The sequence below is a fragment of the Mandrillus leucophaeus genome, unplaced genomic scaffold (genome assembly GCF_000951045.1).
Source record: "Mandrillus leucophaeus isolate KB7577 unplaced genomic scaffold, Mleu.le_1.0 Scaffold631, whole genome shotgun sequence".
Classification (NCBI taxonomy): domain Eukaryota; kingdom Metazoa; phylum Chordata; class Mammalia; order Primates; family Cercopithecidae; genus Mandrillus; species Mandrillus leucophaeus.
Window position 1 is genome coordinate 225,380 of NW_012106820.1, and position 16,949 is coordinate 242,328.

The 16,949-nt window shown below is 45.2% G+C and overlaps 1 protein-coding gene across 4 annotated transcripts in view; it reads right to left on the reverse strand.

The window, feature by feature from the left end:
* Positions 1 to 16,949, reverse strand: part of TRPM1 (transient receptor potential cation channel, subfamily M, member 1) — a 160,763-nt gene that overhangs the window by 50,264 nt on the left and 93,550 nt on the right. For 3 of the 4 annotated variants that reach the window (XM_012000572.1, XM_012000570.1, XM_012000571.1), the window contains 8 exons: positions 15,050 to 15,245; positions 12,908 to 13,121; positions 12,086 to 12,210; positions 11,092 to 11,263; positions 8,118 to 8,292; positions 7,579 to 7,702; positions 6,467 to 6,539; positions 5,569 to 5,669 (listed from right to left, as the gene is read on the reverse strand). In XM_012000572.1, the coding sequence (XP_011855962.1) occupies positions 5,569 to 5,669; positions 6,467 to 6,539; positions 7,579 to 7,702; positions 8,118 to 8,292; positions 11,092 to 11,263; positions 12,086 to 12,210; positions 12,908 to 13,121; positions 15,050 to 15,052 (987 nt within the window). In that variant the 5' untranslated portion in view covers positions 15,053 to 15,245. Of the gene's footprint in view, positions 1 to 5,253; positions 5,670 to 6,466; positions 6,540 to 7,578; positions 7,703 to 8,087; positions 8,293 to 11,091; positions 11,264 to 12,085; positions 12,211 to 12,907; positions 13,122 to 15,049; positions 15,246 to 16,949 lie in introns of those variants that run through there. The other variant, XR_001008290.1, reaches the window with a different exon arrangement.

Genomic DNA, 16,949 nt, shown 5'->3' on the forward strand with positions numbered 1-16,949 from the left:
CATGAGCCACCACACCTGGCCAATGTGTTGGAATTCTCATGTCCTCCCAACACAAGTTTTCTACTATATGAAGAATTCTAGATAGACTATAGATTCACAGGCACATAGTTTCTTGAGTGCTTCAACTATTAAAAGAAGACTTCAGAGACCTTATATCCCACTGTAGGGAGACAGAGAAGGACTTTTGGCTCCAGGTTGCAGCCTGAGCAAGTGTTTCTGTCTTCCCTCCCTCCCCAAAAACTATTTAAATGACAGCAGAGGAGTATAAAAAAGAAAAATCTATTTCAGGGAGAAGAGGTGGGCCAGAGAGTTTTTAACAAATTTCTGGACGCGTTGAAGGACCAGTTAAAAGTATGGAGAGGAAGCCAAAGCCCAAAATGTGCAATGTGGAGGTTGCCATTGAGGTGAAACCAGATTTTCCAAGATACAAAGAAGAAGGCAGGTGGTGGGCAGAAGGCATGGTGACTGGAAGATGGCCTACAGAGCAGGAGGCCACTTATCCCCTCCTAGACTCCAGGCTGCCACTGTGGTGGGTACAGAGCAAGCAACTGCATTCCTGGGCTTCACTCCTAGGAAACACTGGGAGGATGTCTGCTAAAAAACAGGGAGGCCCAGAGCCCGTCAGCCCTCTCCAGTCTGCACTCAGCAAAGCAGGGAGGTTCAGGTGACACTCTCCTTCCTAAGCAGGGAATTCCTGGGCAGTCCTCCCAGGGAGGAGAAAAACCTCTTGGCAAAATGGGTTTCCATACTAATTAAGCAGTTCTATCCCTCATTCTGTAGTGTGATGAACAGCCAAGGATCTAGAGCATTTGAGAAAATCAACAGCATAACAGAAAAACCCAAAATGAACAAAAAGAACAACTGACCAGGGAGAAAATAGAGATAATCTAGGAAACAGAAGAGAACTTCAAAAAATCTAATTCATATCCTTACATACTGCATCCGTGAGATGAAAATAGGCTAATAAGAAAATAAAATTGTTAAGGAACAAAAACACTTTCTTAAATATAAAAAGTATGGGTGCCTAAAACTTTAAAAATTGTGTAAAAGTTAAATAAAAAGTTGAGATTTCCAAAAACATACAGCAAAATGATAGAGAAATAAAAAACAAAATAGAGGGTCAGTCTGGGAGAAGGGGACCAGTAGCTGCTTGACTAATAGAAATTCCAGATGAAGAAAGAGATAATAAAGAAATAAACACTCAAAGAAGAGATAGAAGAAAATTTCACAGAGCTGATTCAGGTCTTCAGCATAAAGGGACCTTTGAAAGCCAGAAGAATTAAATGTCTACATGTGTGAAGATATAGCTGCTTGAGTTTGCATTCTCTAAACACTTCTATTTTCATTTGCTTGAAATAGAAGACATGTCCTTGTGAAATTTTCAGGCACTGAAAAAGCAAAGAGCAAAGAGAAAACAATGGTTCATCTATAATGGAATGAAAGTCATAGGACAATCTTGAGCCTCATGTGAGGCAGACTTTTTTCAGACATGTAAAGACAGAGAATGATAATTGCTATGGTTTGAAAGTGTCCCCCAAAGTTCTTGTGTTGGAAACTGAATCCCCAGTGCAACAGTGCTGAGAGATAGGACCTTTAAAATTGTTTAGGTTATGAAATTCTGCTCTCATGAATGGATTAATGCTTTTATAGAAGGAGAGAGTTCATGATCTTGAGAGGATATTTGTTTTAAGAGTTCAGCCCTCTCTCGCTGTCTCTCACTCTCTTACTCTTTCACCTCCCACCATGGGATGATGCAGCAAGAAGGCCCTGACAAGATACCAGCCCCTTGATCCCGGACTTTCCAGTTTCTAGGACTGTAAGAAATAAATCTCTGTTCTTTATCAATTACCCCATCTGTGGTATTCTGCTACAGAAACACAACACAGACTAAGACAGTAATCCTCCCACATGCTTTTATGTAAAAGTTACTTGAAGATATGCTCCAGCAAAATGAAAAAGGAATCTGAAAGGGAGGAAGACATGGGGTCTAGGAGGCAATGGCCAGACTCAGAGTGCAATGAAGGGATGTCTGATGTAGATAGCTGTACAGCAGGCATTGAGAGCATCCAGGGAAGACGGGGGTAGGAACTCATGGGGCTTTGAAAGATTCTTCAAGAAGAAATGGGACAGTAACAATTAAGGGAATAGATATGGCTGCAGCCATATAAAAGAATAAGATTATGTCTTTTGCAGGGACATGGATGGAGATGCAGGCCATTATCCTTAGAAACTAAGGCAGGAACAGAAAACCAAATGCTGCATATTCTCATAAGTGGGAGCTAAATGATGAAAACACATGGACACATAGAGGGGAATAACTGACAGTGGGGCCTTTTGGAGGGAGGAGAGTGGGAGGATGGAGAGAGTCAGGAAAAACAACTAGTGGGTACTGGGCTTAATAACTGGGTGATGAAATAATCTGTACAACAAACCCCCATGACACAAGTTTATCTACATAACAAACCTGCACTTGTGCCTCTGAACTTAAAATACAAAATATGTATTAAATATAAACTATGTAATACAAATAAAAGTACAAAATGGCATTTTTAAGGTAATATCTGAATGGCTTCATCTTGGAAAGAGTGCAATAATTTTGTCCTGGCTCCCCACAATGTAGCCTTTGCCACAGCCATGCTTGATATATCCACGTTGCTGAAAAGAGTCTTGATATGGTTTGGCTCTATGTCCCACCCAAATCTCATCTCCAATTGCAATCCCCAGGTGTCAACGGTGGGGCCTGGAGTGAGGTGACTGGATCATGAGGGTGGTTCCCCCCATGCTGTTCTCATGACAGTGAAAGACTTCTTAGGAGAACTGGCACTTTTAAAAATGTTTGGCAGCCCCTCATGCTCTTTTCTCTCTCTCACCTGCTGCCATGTAAGATGTGCCTTTGCTTCTCCTTCACCCTCCACCGTGATTGTAAGTGTCCTGGGGCCTCCCCAGCCATTTGGAGCTGTGAGTCAATTAAACCTCCTTTCTTTACAAATTACCTAGTCTCAGAAGACTGCTATTCTTTATAGCAGTGTGAACACGGACTAGTATAAGCCTCAATGTTAGTGGTGGCAAGTGTACGTAGGCATGTACCAAACTTTACATCTATTTGTTTGGAACCAAACTAAAGATACAATAAAAATACCAAAAAAAAAAAAAAAAAAATAGATACAGCAGTGACACCAAGGCAAATGTTTGCAAGAAGAAAGAGAATCAATTAGAAATGTGGAGAAAAGCACATATCCATTCAAATAAGTCATGGTCCAAATATGAAGGAAATTAAAAAGTCACCTAATTTTAAATGGTTGATGAGTGATAGAAACCTTGATGCCTGTCATATTTTCCTTTATGTGAGCCAGATAAGTGACCCAGGGCTACCTTTCCCTCTCTTTGACTTCAATCCTACTGTGTGGTTCAGCAGTGAACAATCTCCATGTAATCACAAGAACGTCAAATCTGCTGGTTTCTCCATTTTTCAGACTCAACGTGGAGACCAAGTATGAAAACTGAGTGATGATTAAAGAGCAAGATGTAAGCAGAACCTCAATAATGATTAAAGAATGATATGTACATGTTCACCATGTCAAGCGCCTTGTAAAAGGTGGGGCTGATTGAATTAGGAAGATGAAACTTGTCAAGAGAGGAAGGAGGAGTATACAGTGAATTTCCTCATTTAACAAAATGGGAATCTGAAGTGGACAAAACAAATAGATGGTTCCACGTACTCTTTACCATCATAAAGGTGACCAATCTAAGAATTAAACAGGATTGGATGCAGTGACTCACGCCTGCAATCACTTTGGGAGGCCAAGGCGGGCGGATCACTTGAGGTCAGGAGTTTGAGACCAGCCTGGCCAACATGATGAAACCCTGTCTCCACTAAAAACGCAAAAAGGTTTAGCTGGGCATGGTGGGTGCCTGTAGTCCCAGATACTTGGGAGGCTGAGGCAAGAGAATCACTTGAACCCAGGATGCGGAGGCTGTAGTGAACTGAGATCACACCACTGCACTCCATCCTGGGCAACAGAGTGAGACTCCATTTCAAAAAAAAAAATAGAATTAAATAGGCAACTATCAAATCCAGGAGGAACAGGGGCAGTGGAAGCAGAGTGAGCAATCCACTTCCATCTGTTACCAAGTGGAGAACTGATGGATCCATCTACACGTGATCAATCAATAAAGAGTAGTAAAACATGTTATGGCAAATGTGTGGAGGCAACTTTCAGGAGACCGAAACACAGAGGCAGTTAAATGCTTTGGGAGGCAATTAAATGCTTTGGGAGACCTAAACACAGAGGCAGTTAAATAAAATGCATTTACGCAGCAATATGCCAGGGATGTTTTGAGAAATGGTTTTGCATTTTTCTTTTTTATGTTTTAGAGATGGGATCTCACTCTCTCACCCAGGCTGCAGTGCAGTTGTGCAGTCATAGATCACTGTAACCTCAAATTCCTAGGCTCAGGCAATCCTCCTGCCTCAGCCTCCAAAGTAGCTGGGAGTACAGGCATGCACTCCCATTAGCCTGGCTAATTTTTTTTTATTTTTTGTAGAGATGGGGTCTCACTATGTTGACCAGGTTGGACTTGAACTCCTGGCCTCGAGCAATCCTCCTGAATCAGCCTCCCAAAGTGCTGGAATTACAGGTGTGAGCCACCGTGCCTGGCCAAGAAATGTGATTTTTAAAACCAATATAAATCCTGTAGATATTCCTACTACCTTTTATAAGCGGCAGAGCCCTTTTTGCAAACACAAATTTATCCTGACTCCTAACCTATAAAATGGATCAAAGAAGCTGCTTTGACTGAAGGAGGAGTAGGCCTGGAGTCCTTTATCATGCAGACTTATGTGTGTTCACACACACACACACGCTCATCCCTATGTCACACACACACATTAGTACTCCTCAACACCTCACACACACTGCTCATCCCATATCACACACAAATACCCTCCCAATGACACCCCCATGCACACTTACACACTATACCACACATGCCCACACACATTACTCACCTACACATAATCATACCACATACAGGCACACCACATATCACATGCACACAGACACCCTATACACACGCACACATACACACACACACACACGCACACATACACACACACACACACACACACGCACACATACACACACACACATACACACACACACACACACACACAGAGTTCTCTAGGCCTCCAGGGTTTCATGGAACATGAAACCTGTTCGAAAAATCATTGCCCTGGATGGAAGCATTGCGTTTAATTTTAATAAGCTATTTTATTTCTTCTTCTTTTTCTTTAAAAAGGTAAAAACCCACTTTCACCAGCAACGATAAAATATTTGGTGATTAATTTCTTCAGGAGTACTGGTTTGAATGTGGAATTGGTGCCAGTAGCTCTTACTTCTTGTTGGTTCTTTAAACAGTAACATCTTCTAATGATCCTAATAGATTACATATCCTACCATCAGAAACCCCACATCATTTCCTGAGTTCCATGTCACAAGGGAAAACATACTCATGTGTCACTTGTACAAAGTCATGATCAATGATATGAATGGAAAAAAACAGTTTCACCGGCCAGTGGGGCCCGAAGACAAAGATCTGGCTTCGTGCTATGTCCACACGATTCCAAGCCAGTGCCAAGCTCAGCTGATCTGGAGCAGATGCATTTGTTCCTGGAAAGGCAAAAAACCAGAATGATTTTTCACTCCTCACCTGGACTGCCAGGGTTTGGCAGGTGCTGGGTGGTGAGCACAGGCTTCCCCTGGGCTGCTGGCCTAGAACTAAGCATTGCTGCCTTTGTTCTCGCCCTGAATAGACCACAAAGGCACCAAGCTGAAAGAGCTTCCCGGGAGGAAGGTGGAGGCAGCCTCTTCCCATGCCAGCTGTGCATGGTCTTCTTGGGAGGGACAGAAGAGGAATCTAATGACTTGGGGCCCCTGGAGATGATCTCCAGGAAGGCTGGAACCCTGGGACTGCCAGGCAGCCAGCCTGACAGTGACCCCTCCTCTCTCTCTGTCCTCCCTGCCCCCTCATGGCACCGGGATAACCGAGAGGCAGGGAGGAAGTGTGCATTGCAGAGCAGACCCCCTGGCCATGAACGCCGGCCTGAAGCCTGTCATTAGAGCCGAGACGGGGAAATTGGACAGAACACTGTGGAATGTAGTGATTGCAAAGGAATCCATCTCATGTTTACACTCTAGGAGCTGAAGCCCTCAGTGAACCAGTTACAAATAGAAACGGTTCTGACCTCGGCCCATGATGGGTCCAGGAGCACCCACAGACCTCCGCCCCACAGAAACCTGTAGCCAGCCTCGTCATTCTGCCGTGGCTTCACGCTGAGACCGCTCAAGCGGCCTGGCTGGCTCAGGGTCTAGCACCAGCAGACATAATCCACGGGAGGCCGGGAGGGAAGGATTGCCAGCCAGGCCAACATCAAAGGGACAGGAGTCACCATTTCCCGAGAGCTCACCTTTCAGCAGGGCAGTTAAAATTGCCATCTCGATGTCCTGCTGGCCCTCAGAACCCATTCTGAACACAGTGACCTGAAAATGTGAAAAGACCGAGTTAAAGCCAAGTTGAAAACAAGAGGGAGACATGGGGTGTTGTTACAAAATGACCACAGAGACTGACGCATAATAAAATGATCCTGACACTAAACAGTTCCAAATCAAGTGCTGTTGATTTCTTTTCTTTTCTTTTTATTTGAGATGGAGTTTCGCTCTTGTTGCCCAGGCCGGAGTGCAATGGCGCAATCTTGGGTCACTGCAAACTCCACCTCCCGGGTTCAAGCGATTTTCCTACCTCAGCCTCCCGAGTAGCTGGGATTACAGGTGCACGCCACCATGCCTGGCTAATTTTCTTGGTATTTTTAGTAGAGATGGGGTTTCGCCATGTTGGCCAGGCTGATCTCAAACTCCTGACCTCAGGAGATCTGCCTGCCTCAGCCTCCCAAAGTGCTGGGACTACAGGTGTGAGCCACCGTGCCCGGCTGATTTCCGGAAGTTGCAGCATTGCTCTAGGGTGCCTGCCTGCATACTGATTGTATTATTTTCCCCATCCGTTCTGGAACCCTCGAGAGAAGGGAGCTGCACTCCAAACTCTCAGTCGCCATCGGAGATGCACTATTCAGACAGGAGATATTTGTAGGAAATGTGTGGCTTAGAATTTTGAAGAGTCCCTCTTCTGTGCACGACAAGAGGGCCTATTCTTTGTAAATGCAACGGAAGAGGGAAGGAATGGGAAATAAAATAACACAACTTTGCAAACATGCCTGACAGGGTGGTATGTGGCCCTTTTCCTCAAGACTATGAATCTGAGTAATCTTATGAGCCTCGAAGGATGTTGTGTGATGTCACGCCCCACTTGCTAAGGTCCGAAAGCACTAGGGGCCCTCCCCTGTATGGGCTTGTTTAGCTTCTGTCATGTGGACACCGCCGCCAATTTGGTATGCATTTGTACTGTCTCTCGGAAAAGGCCGGACTAAAATATGAACAAGCCTGTCATGCACACATGGGCAGAATTAGAAAAGGAAACATAATTCTCTCCACAGAGCTTGTTTGGAAATAAATTCAAGACACTTACGAGTTCTTTCTTCTTCATGCACTCCATTATAATTGCCAACAGCTGATGTGATTGTGCCTTATTGTAATTAAATGTTTTCTGAATGGTAACTAGAAGTTGCTCCCTGAGGGACTCATTTATTATTCTGTTCAAAGAAAATGCAAGAGAACAAAACAAGGCAAGTTAAATCTCTATATGAATGCGTCAGACGTCTCTCTGTCTTTGATTTGAGACTTTGCTGTGGGAGGATATCCTGACACAGGAGACAAAAAGTGACCGTCGTCAAACACCGTATTCTCACTTGTCTTAAATTCCAGCTTTGTTGCAAACTTTCTAAGGGAAAATGAAGTTGGAAATGAGGGAGAGAGAATTCCATCAGGAACACCCTGCCTCTGACGGTTCCCCTGGATGCTGACCTCAGGAAATGGGAGAGGAGATCTAGCAAATCTTCCTGATTTAAACATGTTTGGAATGTCTACGCAGACCACTTTAGATTTGCTCCTTGGCCCAACAAAGAGGCAGTTACGAACCCGCCCTTCCTCGCGCGTCAGAAATCCTACCCGCCTTCTTCACAGTACTTGTGCGCAAAGGACAGGATGTCCGAGGCGCGTCCGCTGCCATCACAAATCACCACGGGGACAGGAGGCTCTTCTCGCAGGTATTCCAAGACGATGGACACCACGTTAGGGCCCCCCTCCACCACGAGGCCCACAAGGGGCACGCCCTGTCCCAGTCCTGCAACACAAACCACATTCACCGGTACCACCTGTGCCCTGCATTGTCTGCCCGGTCATTTTAACTCCTGAAGTATACGGAAGAGTAAAAACATTACGACTTGGGGATGCTCCGTCTGGCTGGAAGGAACTCAGGGACATGACAGCAATTTTCTTTTTCTTTTCTTTGTTCTTTGTTCTTTTTCTGTTTTTTGTTTGTTTGTTTGTTTGTTTGTTTTGAGACAGAATCTCACTCTGTCCCCCAAGCTGGAGTGCAGTGGCATGATCATGGCTCTCTACAGCCTCAACCTCCCCCAGCTCAGTCAATCCTCCCACCTCAGCCTCCTGAGTAGCTGGGACTACAGGCACATGCCACCACACCCGGCTAATTTTTGTATTTTTGGTAGAGATGAAGTCTCACCATGTTGCCCAGGCTGGTCTCAAACACCTGGGCTCAAGTGATCCACCTGCCTCAGCCTTCTAAATTGCTAGGATTACAGGTGTGAGCCACTGCACCCAGCCCGATTTTCATTCTTTCATTCTGTCACATATGATGGCCTCACTGGGAAAACCAGGACCTCAAAATCTGAAACTTTATGACTCCCATATGGCTAAACTCCTGAATAACCCACTCACCCGATGTTCGGGCTACCTCAAGGTGACCACTGAGAAATATTGGGAGATATTCCTTGCTGGAAAAATACCTCCCTGGCTGTCCTAGCCCATGGTCTGAAATTTCCACCCTGATGGCTGTCCCTGAAGAATGAGATGATGAAAGGGGACCAGCCAGGGAAATTGCAGTTCAATTCCTGGCCTCTCCTTTATGACATCTCAGCAAATCACCAAGAGCCTTAGACAGCCATTTGTAAAAGGTGAACAATCGCTGTGCCTCCTTTACCTCCTGCAGGTGTAAAAATATCAGTACGTGTGTTTGGCTGCCAAATAATTTTGTAAATGTTATAGCATACGAATGCGGTACACTGTTCTTGTTGACGTTTCCATCTTCAGTGGCTGGAATAAAGCGCTGATCTTGGACGCAGCCACATGGACCACTAGTAGCCCATCAGTTAATGACCTATTCCCAGAGTCCTCCCTCTGTCTCTATCAGTTAACAGGACTCTTCAAGAACACAGTGGGCACCGACTAACTTTTGGTGGCAGAATCTGCGGGGATGGCTCTGGGAAGCAGGAGGTGGCAGGAAGATTCCAAGAAGCTGGGATTCTGGAATGAGAAGGAAATGGGAGTGGAGGCACACTTGCCTACTTCCCAATTTTACACCACACTGGCCATGACAGACCACACTCTGAGCCTGTTTCACCAGCTGTCCATTAGTTGTGGTGGGAATTCGTTGATCAACATTAACTAAAGGCAAGTGGAAGTGTCGTTGGTCTCAGCTCTGAAGGGCTTCAGATAAAATCTGCCAGCATTTGTTATGAGAAGATTGGAGAATTTCAAATGAGTCATTTCAGAGTTTCTAATTTGCTTCCATGAGGCGTTTCTACAGTCAGGGACTCTTACATATGTTGAATGGCTCCGCTGTGTCCATCAGAGTAATTACGGTTAAGTTCATTTCAGCAGACATGCATTGAGGGTCTGCTTTGTGCCAAGCCCTGACCAGGAGATATTTGGAAAAATGAACTAAGATATCCTGGACTCTGCCTTTGAGATTTCCAACCAAAGCAAGGCTCAGTATTCTCAATCTTTAGGAATATGGTGGCCAAATCACCTTCTTTTCGAGCAACAGAGTAGAACAGGTTCTTCTTGGCTTAGGCTGGGGTCCTCGAAGCTCCGTGCTGTGGGAAGTGACAACTGAGCACCCCTTTGCTGTCCCTGCCCTGCTCAGAGCCCTAGGCGAAGGATGACAAAGGGAAGCCCACAAGTCACACGGCCAGTGAAGTGGGGTGTTGTAAAAACTTACAAGTCCAGAAAAATTAGAGATATGAGAACAAAAAAAATTTAGTCATCAACCAATGTATTCATCAAGATCTGACTCTTGGAAATCCACAACTTTTCCTAGTAGGCCATCCCCGTTCTACCCACTCTGCAGTATCACAGTCCCATACATGATGCTTCCCAATGACCATTCGCCAGGACTAGATGGTCTCCCACAAAAATCTTGCCAGTAATGGGAAAAACAAACTACTCTTTCAGATCGTTTAACAATTGACATTAAGAATTACCAGAGTATAAACATGCTCCAAGAGATTATACCAGTTATTGTAATTCTAACCAGTTGTTATCATTGTTTCATCTGGTTGAGGTTTGTGTCTTTCTCTCTAGTTCGACCTCAGCTTTCGTCTGACAGTGACAGCTCCCCCTCAGGACCAGCAAGGATGATGCCCCTTCAGGAGCAGACGGCTCCTGCAGCCCTCTCCAGATATGTCCCCACCTAGCCATCTTAGTCTACATGAGAGGCCCAGAGTTACAGAGATATTTAATGATCACATAATACTTATCAGCAAATAGAAGGAATCATACTAAATCTTTGAGAAATTGTTTTCCTGTTAAAACGTTTAAAAAATAACAACTAATTACAGGGAACAAGAACCACTGGGCAACAGGGTGGGCAAGGCCATCACCATGGCAAGCACTGAGGGTTGTTTCGTGCTAACTCATGAACCTGGGGCAAAGCATCCCCACGTAGCCCAGTGGATGTGATTTGGTAGGTGGCTAAGGTAAGGCATCTAGGTGAGTCATTTTCTGTTGACCTAACAAGAAGCAAGGTTAATCTTCTAATCCCCTTGGGCAATCTCCTTCTCAGCCTTGTTTCCTCTGTGATGGCATCAGCCCAGGAGGAGTGCATGCCTTTGCCAGCACTTACTTGTGTTGATCTTCTGCAGGGAGATGTGTTTTTCCAGCAGCCTTCGCAGCTTCACCTCGGCGCCATACTTGCCCAGGGTGCCATTGTCAGCCAGGATGAAGTGGGTGTGGGAGTTGTTGAGCACAGAGAGCTTACTTAGAGGGTTGGACATGGTCTGGTACACTCTTGTTACCTGACAAAGGGCACAGCGCAAATCAGACCTGCAGGACTTGGATGTTAAGACCAACAAGGGAAGCAAGCACAATACATATGTGTGGAGTGACTGCACTGAAACCTATTCTTACCTCTCTACCCTGCCTGTTGAAGGTTTTATTTTTGCCAATTGTTACATTAAAATAGAAAGAAAGTTAATTGTTTTAGATAATGACAACCTAGCAATTGCACTCCTGGCATTTATCATAGAGAAATAAAACCTATGTTAACCTCAAATCCTGCACAGAAATGTTTATGGCTATTTCACTTGTAACAGCCAAACTGTTCCTCAACAGACAAATGGTTAAAGAAACTGGTGCATCCATACCATGGGATGCCATCCAGCAGCAAAAAGGAATGAAGACCGATACATATGGCAACCTGGACGCATGTTCAGAGAACTGTGTGGAGTGAGAAAAAAAAGCCAGTCCCCAAAGGTTACATTACTGTATGATCCCATTTACTGAACCTTCTTGAAATGGTGGCGGGGGGGTGGGCAGATTAGTGGTTTCCAGGGGTTAAAGAAGAGGTGGGGGTAGGAAGAAATGAGGTATATACATATGAAAGGGCAACAGGAGGGATCCTCGTGTTGATGGAAACATTCTGCACCTTGACCGTATCAATGACAGTATCTGGGTTGTGATCTTGCATTATGGTTTTGCAAGATGTTACCACTGGAAAAATGGGAAAGGCCGCAAGGGAGCTCTCTTATTATTCTTACAACTGCATCTGAATCTACAGTTACCTCAAAATCAATCATTAATTTTAAACAATTGCCAACATTCGCAGAGAAAACACTTACATCCTTTCCAACCAGGTCTTCCTTATTCTCCACGATGCCCCATGGAGCAATTCCTATAGCACAAACCCGGCCTCTGGACTTGGAGGAGTGGTCTTTCAAGGCATCCCCTACGTGGCTGATGACACCTGTGAGCAGCCATCAGTCATGTTTTAGGCTCTTCAACTTCCCAGCATATTATCATTCATGAAATTTAGGGACACTTGCCCTGAGTCCCTACATTCCCTAGAGATCAGGGGTGAGACACACTCATCTTTGTCATTAAAACAAAGTATACTGAAAGTCTGAGCTCATGATAACTAGCAGTCTTGCATTAACTCTAGAGATGGGAAAACAAAAACAGAAACCAAAGCAACTGTGCAGGGATTTCCTTTACAGAATGTCTAAGGCCTGAAGTTGGAAATAACCGGAGTCTTTTTGGCATTCCTTGGCTGCCTTCCGTGAAAATTGAGAGCCAGACTCCCTGGTATATTCCTTAATGTCTTTGTGCCTCAGTTTCCTTTCCTATAACAGGAAACGGATTGTCAAGAGGTCTAATGAAGATGATGCTTGTATAGGGCTCAGTTCAAGGAACATTGCATGTCATGGGTGACCCAGAGATGTTCACCATTATGACAATCATTATTGTACTTACTGGTTTTTTTTGTTTTAAAGAGTCATACCAAAGTAAAAACCACAAGCTACGGAATAAAGACTTCACTTTTCTCATAAATATGATCAGGATGCAATATGTTTTGTTGCCCTTAGTTATTAAGAAGCTCTTTGGGGACCCAATGAGTTCTGGGTGGTACATTGACTATCGGGAGGGAAAGGGCCTGCTCTTACCTGTGCTGACTCCCCCGGTGAAGATCCAGGCCCCGGTGGTCATGGCAGCCTTGATCAGGCCTTTCCCAAAGACTTGTTTCAGCTTGGGCTGCATCTCAAAGTTCTGGAGGCCTCCATGCACAGATATTAAGAGCTTGGGGAGTTCCAGCTGCCAATCTTTCACCATGAGGTGGAGTAGTGAGTCTGGCTTGGTGTCATAGGATACACGGATATACTGTGAAAGAGTGTGTGGCACTCAGCCTCTGTTCTTGGTTTTGCTTCTCGTGTCAAAGAGGAGGGAGGCTATTGCTGTTGTCCAAGCAAGAACTGCCTGGCTTGTCTCTCCCTCAGGGCCCTGGAGCCCTCTGTGTGAGTCTGTGGCCAAGTGACTGAAGGGAACTTTGGAGAGGATTGTCAGGTTTAGCAAATGCAAATAAAAGATGCCTGGTGCTATGGTCTGAATGTTTGTATTACCCTAAAATTCACGTGGAAACCTAATTTCCAATGCAATAGTGTTAAGAGGTGGGATGTTAGAAGGTGATTAAGTCACAAGCATGGATCCCTCATGAGTGGGACCAGTGTCCTTATAAAAGAGGACTCAGGGCCGGGCATGGTGGCTCACGCCTGTAATCCCAGCACTTTGGGAAGCCGAGGCAGGTGGATCACTTGAGGTCAGGAGTTCAAGACCAGCCTGACCAACATGTTGAAACCCCATCTCTACTAAAAATACAAAATTAGCCAGGTGTGGTGGTGCACACCTGTAATCCTAGCTACTTCGGAAGCTGAGGCAGGAGAATCACTTGAACCCGGGTGGCAGATGTTGCGGTGAGCCAAGATTGCACATTGCACTCCAGCCTGGGCAACAAGATTGAAACTCCATCTCAAAAAAAAAAAAAAAAGAGGACTCAGAGAACTTGTTCTCTGCTTCTGCCATGTGAGGACACAGCAAGAAGGTGCCAGCTATGAAGCAGAGGATGGACCCTCACCAGACACCAAATCTGCTGGCACCTTGAACTTGGGCCTCCCAGACTCTAGAAATGTGAGCAATAAATTTCTGCTGTTTATAAATTACCCAGCCTAAGGCAATTTGTTATAGCAGCCAAACAGACCCAGACACCCAGTTAAATTTGAATTTTAGAGGAACAATGAAAAATGTTTCAGTACAACATTTTTATTAAATGCAATAAATCATGCAATATTTGGGACATACTTGTACTGAAAATTTATCCATGATATGTCTGAAATTCAAATATAGCTGGGTGTCCTGTATTTTATCTGGCAATCCTAACCTTGGAGGAATAGGTTCCAAAGCTGGCTTAGCTAGAACAGTGGCCCAAGAAGTTGAATGAGGATGTTGTTGAGTAAATGGGACAGGCGATCACGGGCCCACATGTGAACCTGACCTTCTCTTCGAAGTGAGGAGGAGGTTAATAACGCTCAGATGCCTTGTCTTCTATGAACTGCTTCTTTGTGTCTGGGCTAATATGTAGGGAGCCAGTTCAGAAGACTGTATATTGCAGCATTTGGAACGCAACTAAATTTTATTTTAACAATGATGTTGGGCCAGTGAAATAAAATGAAATTGCAAAAAGGTTGTGACTGGGCATGTAGGAGTGTAATTCAGAGTGAGCTGGAATGGATCACAGAGCTGAAGCCTCCCCCACTCTGGCAGGGCTCGCTGGAAGGGCAGAGGGCACTCCCTGTTTACATGCAAATGTGAGGGACCTTGATCCTTCTTGGGCCAGCTGAGTGCAGGCCCAGGGAAGCTGTGGACAGACCTCAGAGGAAAATATTTTCAAAGACTCTCAACACATCTAAGGGGGCTGCAGGTCCACAGTTATTAGAAAAAGGAATTTGTCTTTCATTACTGAAGATGGAGCAATGGAGTGTGTTTGCAGGGTTGGGCCAGAGCCTGGTTTGTGGATTCAGAGGTTCAGTATGGATTTACGGGACACTAGATGTTCTTTACAATGGTGTCCAGTTTCCAAGCCTCATGGCTAAAAGCCATGTGCACAGATAAATCTCTTGGTTTTTCAACGAAATATCTAGGAAGACTGAGCCACAGCCATGAAGGAGACCAGGTATCTGCAGTTTGGGACTGGGAGACTGGCCGCCAATGAAAGCTGTGATCCTAGTGGCACCACGTCTGAATGCCTTTCTCACCATGGCTTTATTGGAGTATCCGCCACCCTGGAATTCAAGAACTCCATAGGAATCTGTTGGGTAGCTCTGGGTGTGCTTGGCAACAGACCATTTCTCAGGCTGAGTCTCCACCTGTTTGTTTTCCTCTTCATTTTTGCTGGGTGTTGCACTTGGCAGAGGGGGGATATGCTGGTTGGTGAACTGGCCACAGCAACACCTGAAAACAAAGGCAAAGCAGGGTCTTTCTACAACAATCTCCCCCTTTCCCCTTCATTAGTAAAGATGAATTAACCTCAACAGGTGAGTTGGGCCCAAACAGGAGCCTACTAACACTTCAGTAAGCCAGCTTTATTAGGGACAGAAACGCCCCATCTGATGGCCTTTTCCAGATAATCAGTGCACATCTCTTTATATGCCAGTTGATTTTAGACACATTGGATGGTTGCTCTTTCTTTCTGAAAATATTTTAACTTTTTGATGTCTTGATAACATCAGTATAAACATCAAGTACTGAACATTCTGTGACAAAGTATAGACATGCCCTCTGAACACAGAGTTGACCTTCCAGATTTTTCTTTCTCTTGTCGTTCAGGTTGGAGTGTAGTGGCGCTATCATCACGCACTGCAGCCTGGACCTCCCCAAGCTCGGGTGTTCCTCTCACCTCAGCCTCCCAACTAGCTGGGACCACAGGCATGCACCACCATGCTCAGCTAGTTTTTGTATTTTTAGTAGACAGATTTTGCCATGTTGCCCAGGCTGGTCTCAAACTCAAGCAATCCGCCTGCCTTGGCCTCCCAAAGTTCTAAAATTACTTACTTAGGTGTCAGCCAAATTTTTCCATATTGTTGAATTGTTCCGTTCCTTAGTAAAACATTTCTCCACTCAAGTAATGCTAAAAGGCTATTTGAAAAGTGACCAATATGTCTTTTTCTGCCTTGGACAGATGGCGCATTGGGCCATAACGTGCCCCAACATCAGGGATCTTCTAGTTCTACAGCATCTCTCCCAAAACCCAGCCAACCTCTCATGGCTTCCCTGAACTCTGGCTTTCTAGTCTTCTCTGAACATGTTCCCTGGCTTTGTGCCAGCTTCTTTTCCTAGTGTGCCTAGGATTTCATCTGTTACTCCATCATTTTTGGCTGCCACTGTTTTGAGTGGACTGGACCCACCAAAAACTTGAAAACATTAGGAAGAACTGCAGTAGCCTGGAGTGATGTCTTGGGGGAGATGGAATCCAGGAAAGGCATGGAGGACAGGTCTGTTCCTGGACCCACCAGGAGCCTGTGTGGGCAGCCGTGCACCCTAGCAAATGGGGTGGGAGAGCTGGGGGTGGAAGAACTGAGAATGGAGTCGACTTGGGGACTAGAGAGGAAATCTTTACTAGGCTAGATGTGTGAGTGTGTGCACGTGTGTAACACACATGTGCAGGGCCCTTGCCAGGAGGCCTTCTGTGCTCCCATGGGGCCAGCCTTGGGGCTTCCTCCCTGCCTTGTCTTTCCTTTTTGTTTTCCTTTTTCTTTTCCCTCACCATTTCCCTCATTCTCTCCCTCTCACCCTCCTTCTGATGGCCTTCCATCTTCCCTCCCTCCCTCCCTCTTTTTCTTTCCCTTTCTCTTTTTTCCGTTTACTGAGATATAATTCATATAATCCATAATCAACACAGTTCAAGTATATGATTCAGGACGGGCATAGTGGCTCACACCTGTAATCCCAACACTTTCAGAGGCCATGGCACATGGATCACTTGAGATGAGGAGTTCGAGACTAGCCTGGTCAACATTGTGAAACCCTGTCTCAACCATAAACACAAAAATTAGCTGGGTGTGGTGGTGCACGTCTGTAATCCCAGCTACTTGGGAGGCTGAGGCAGAAGAATTGTTTGAATCCCGGAGGCGGAGCTTGCAATGAGCTGGGATCGTG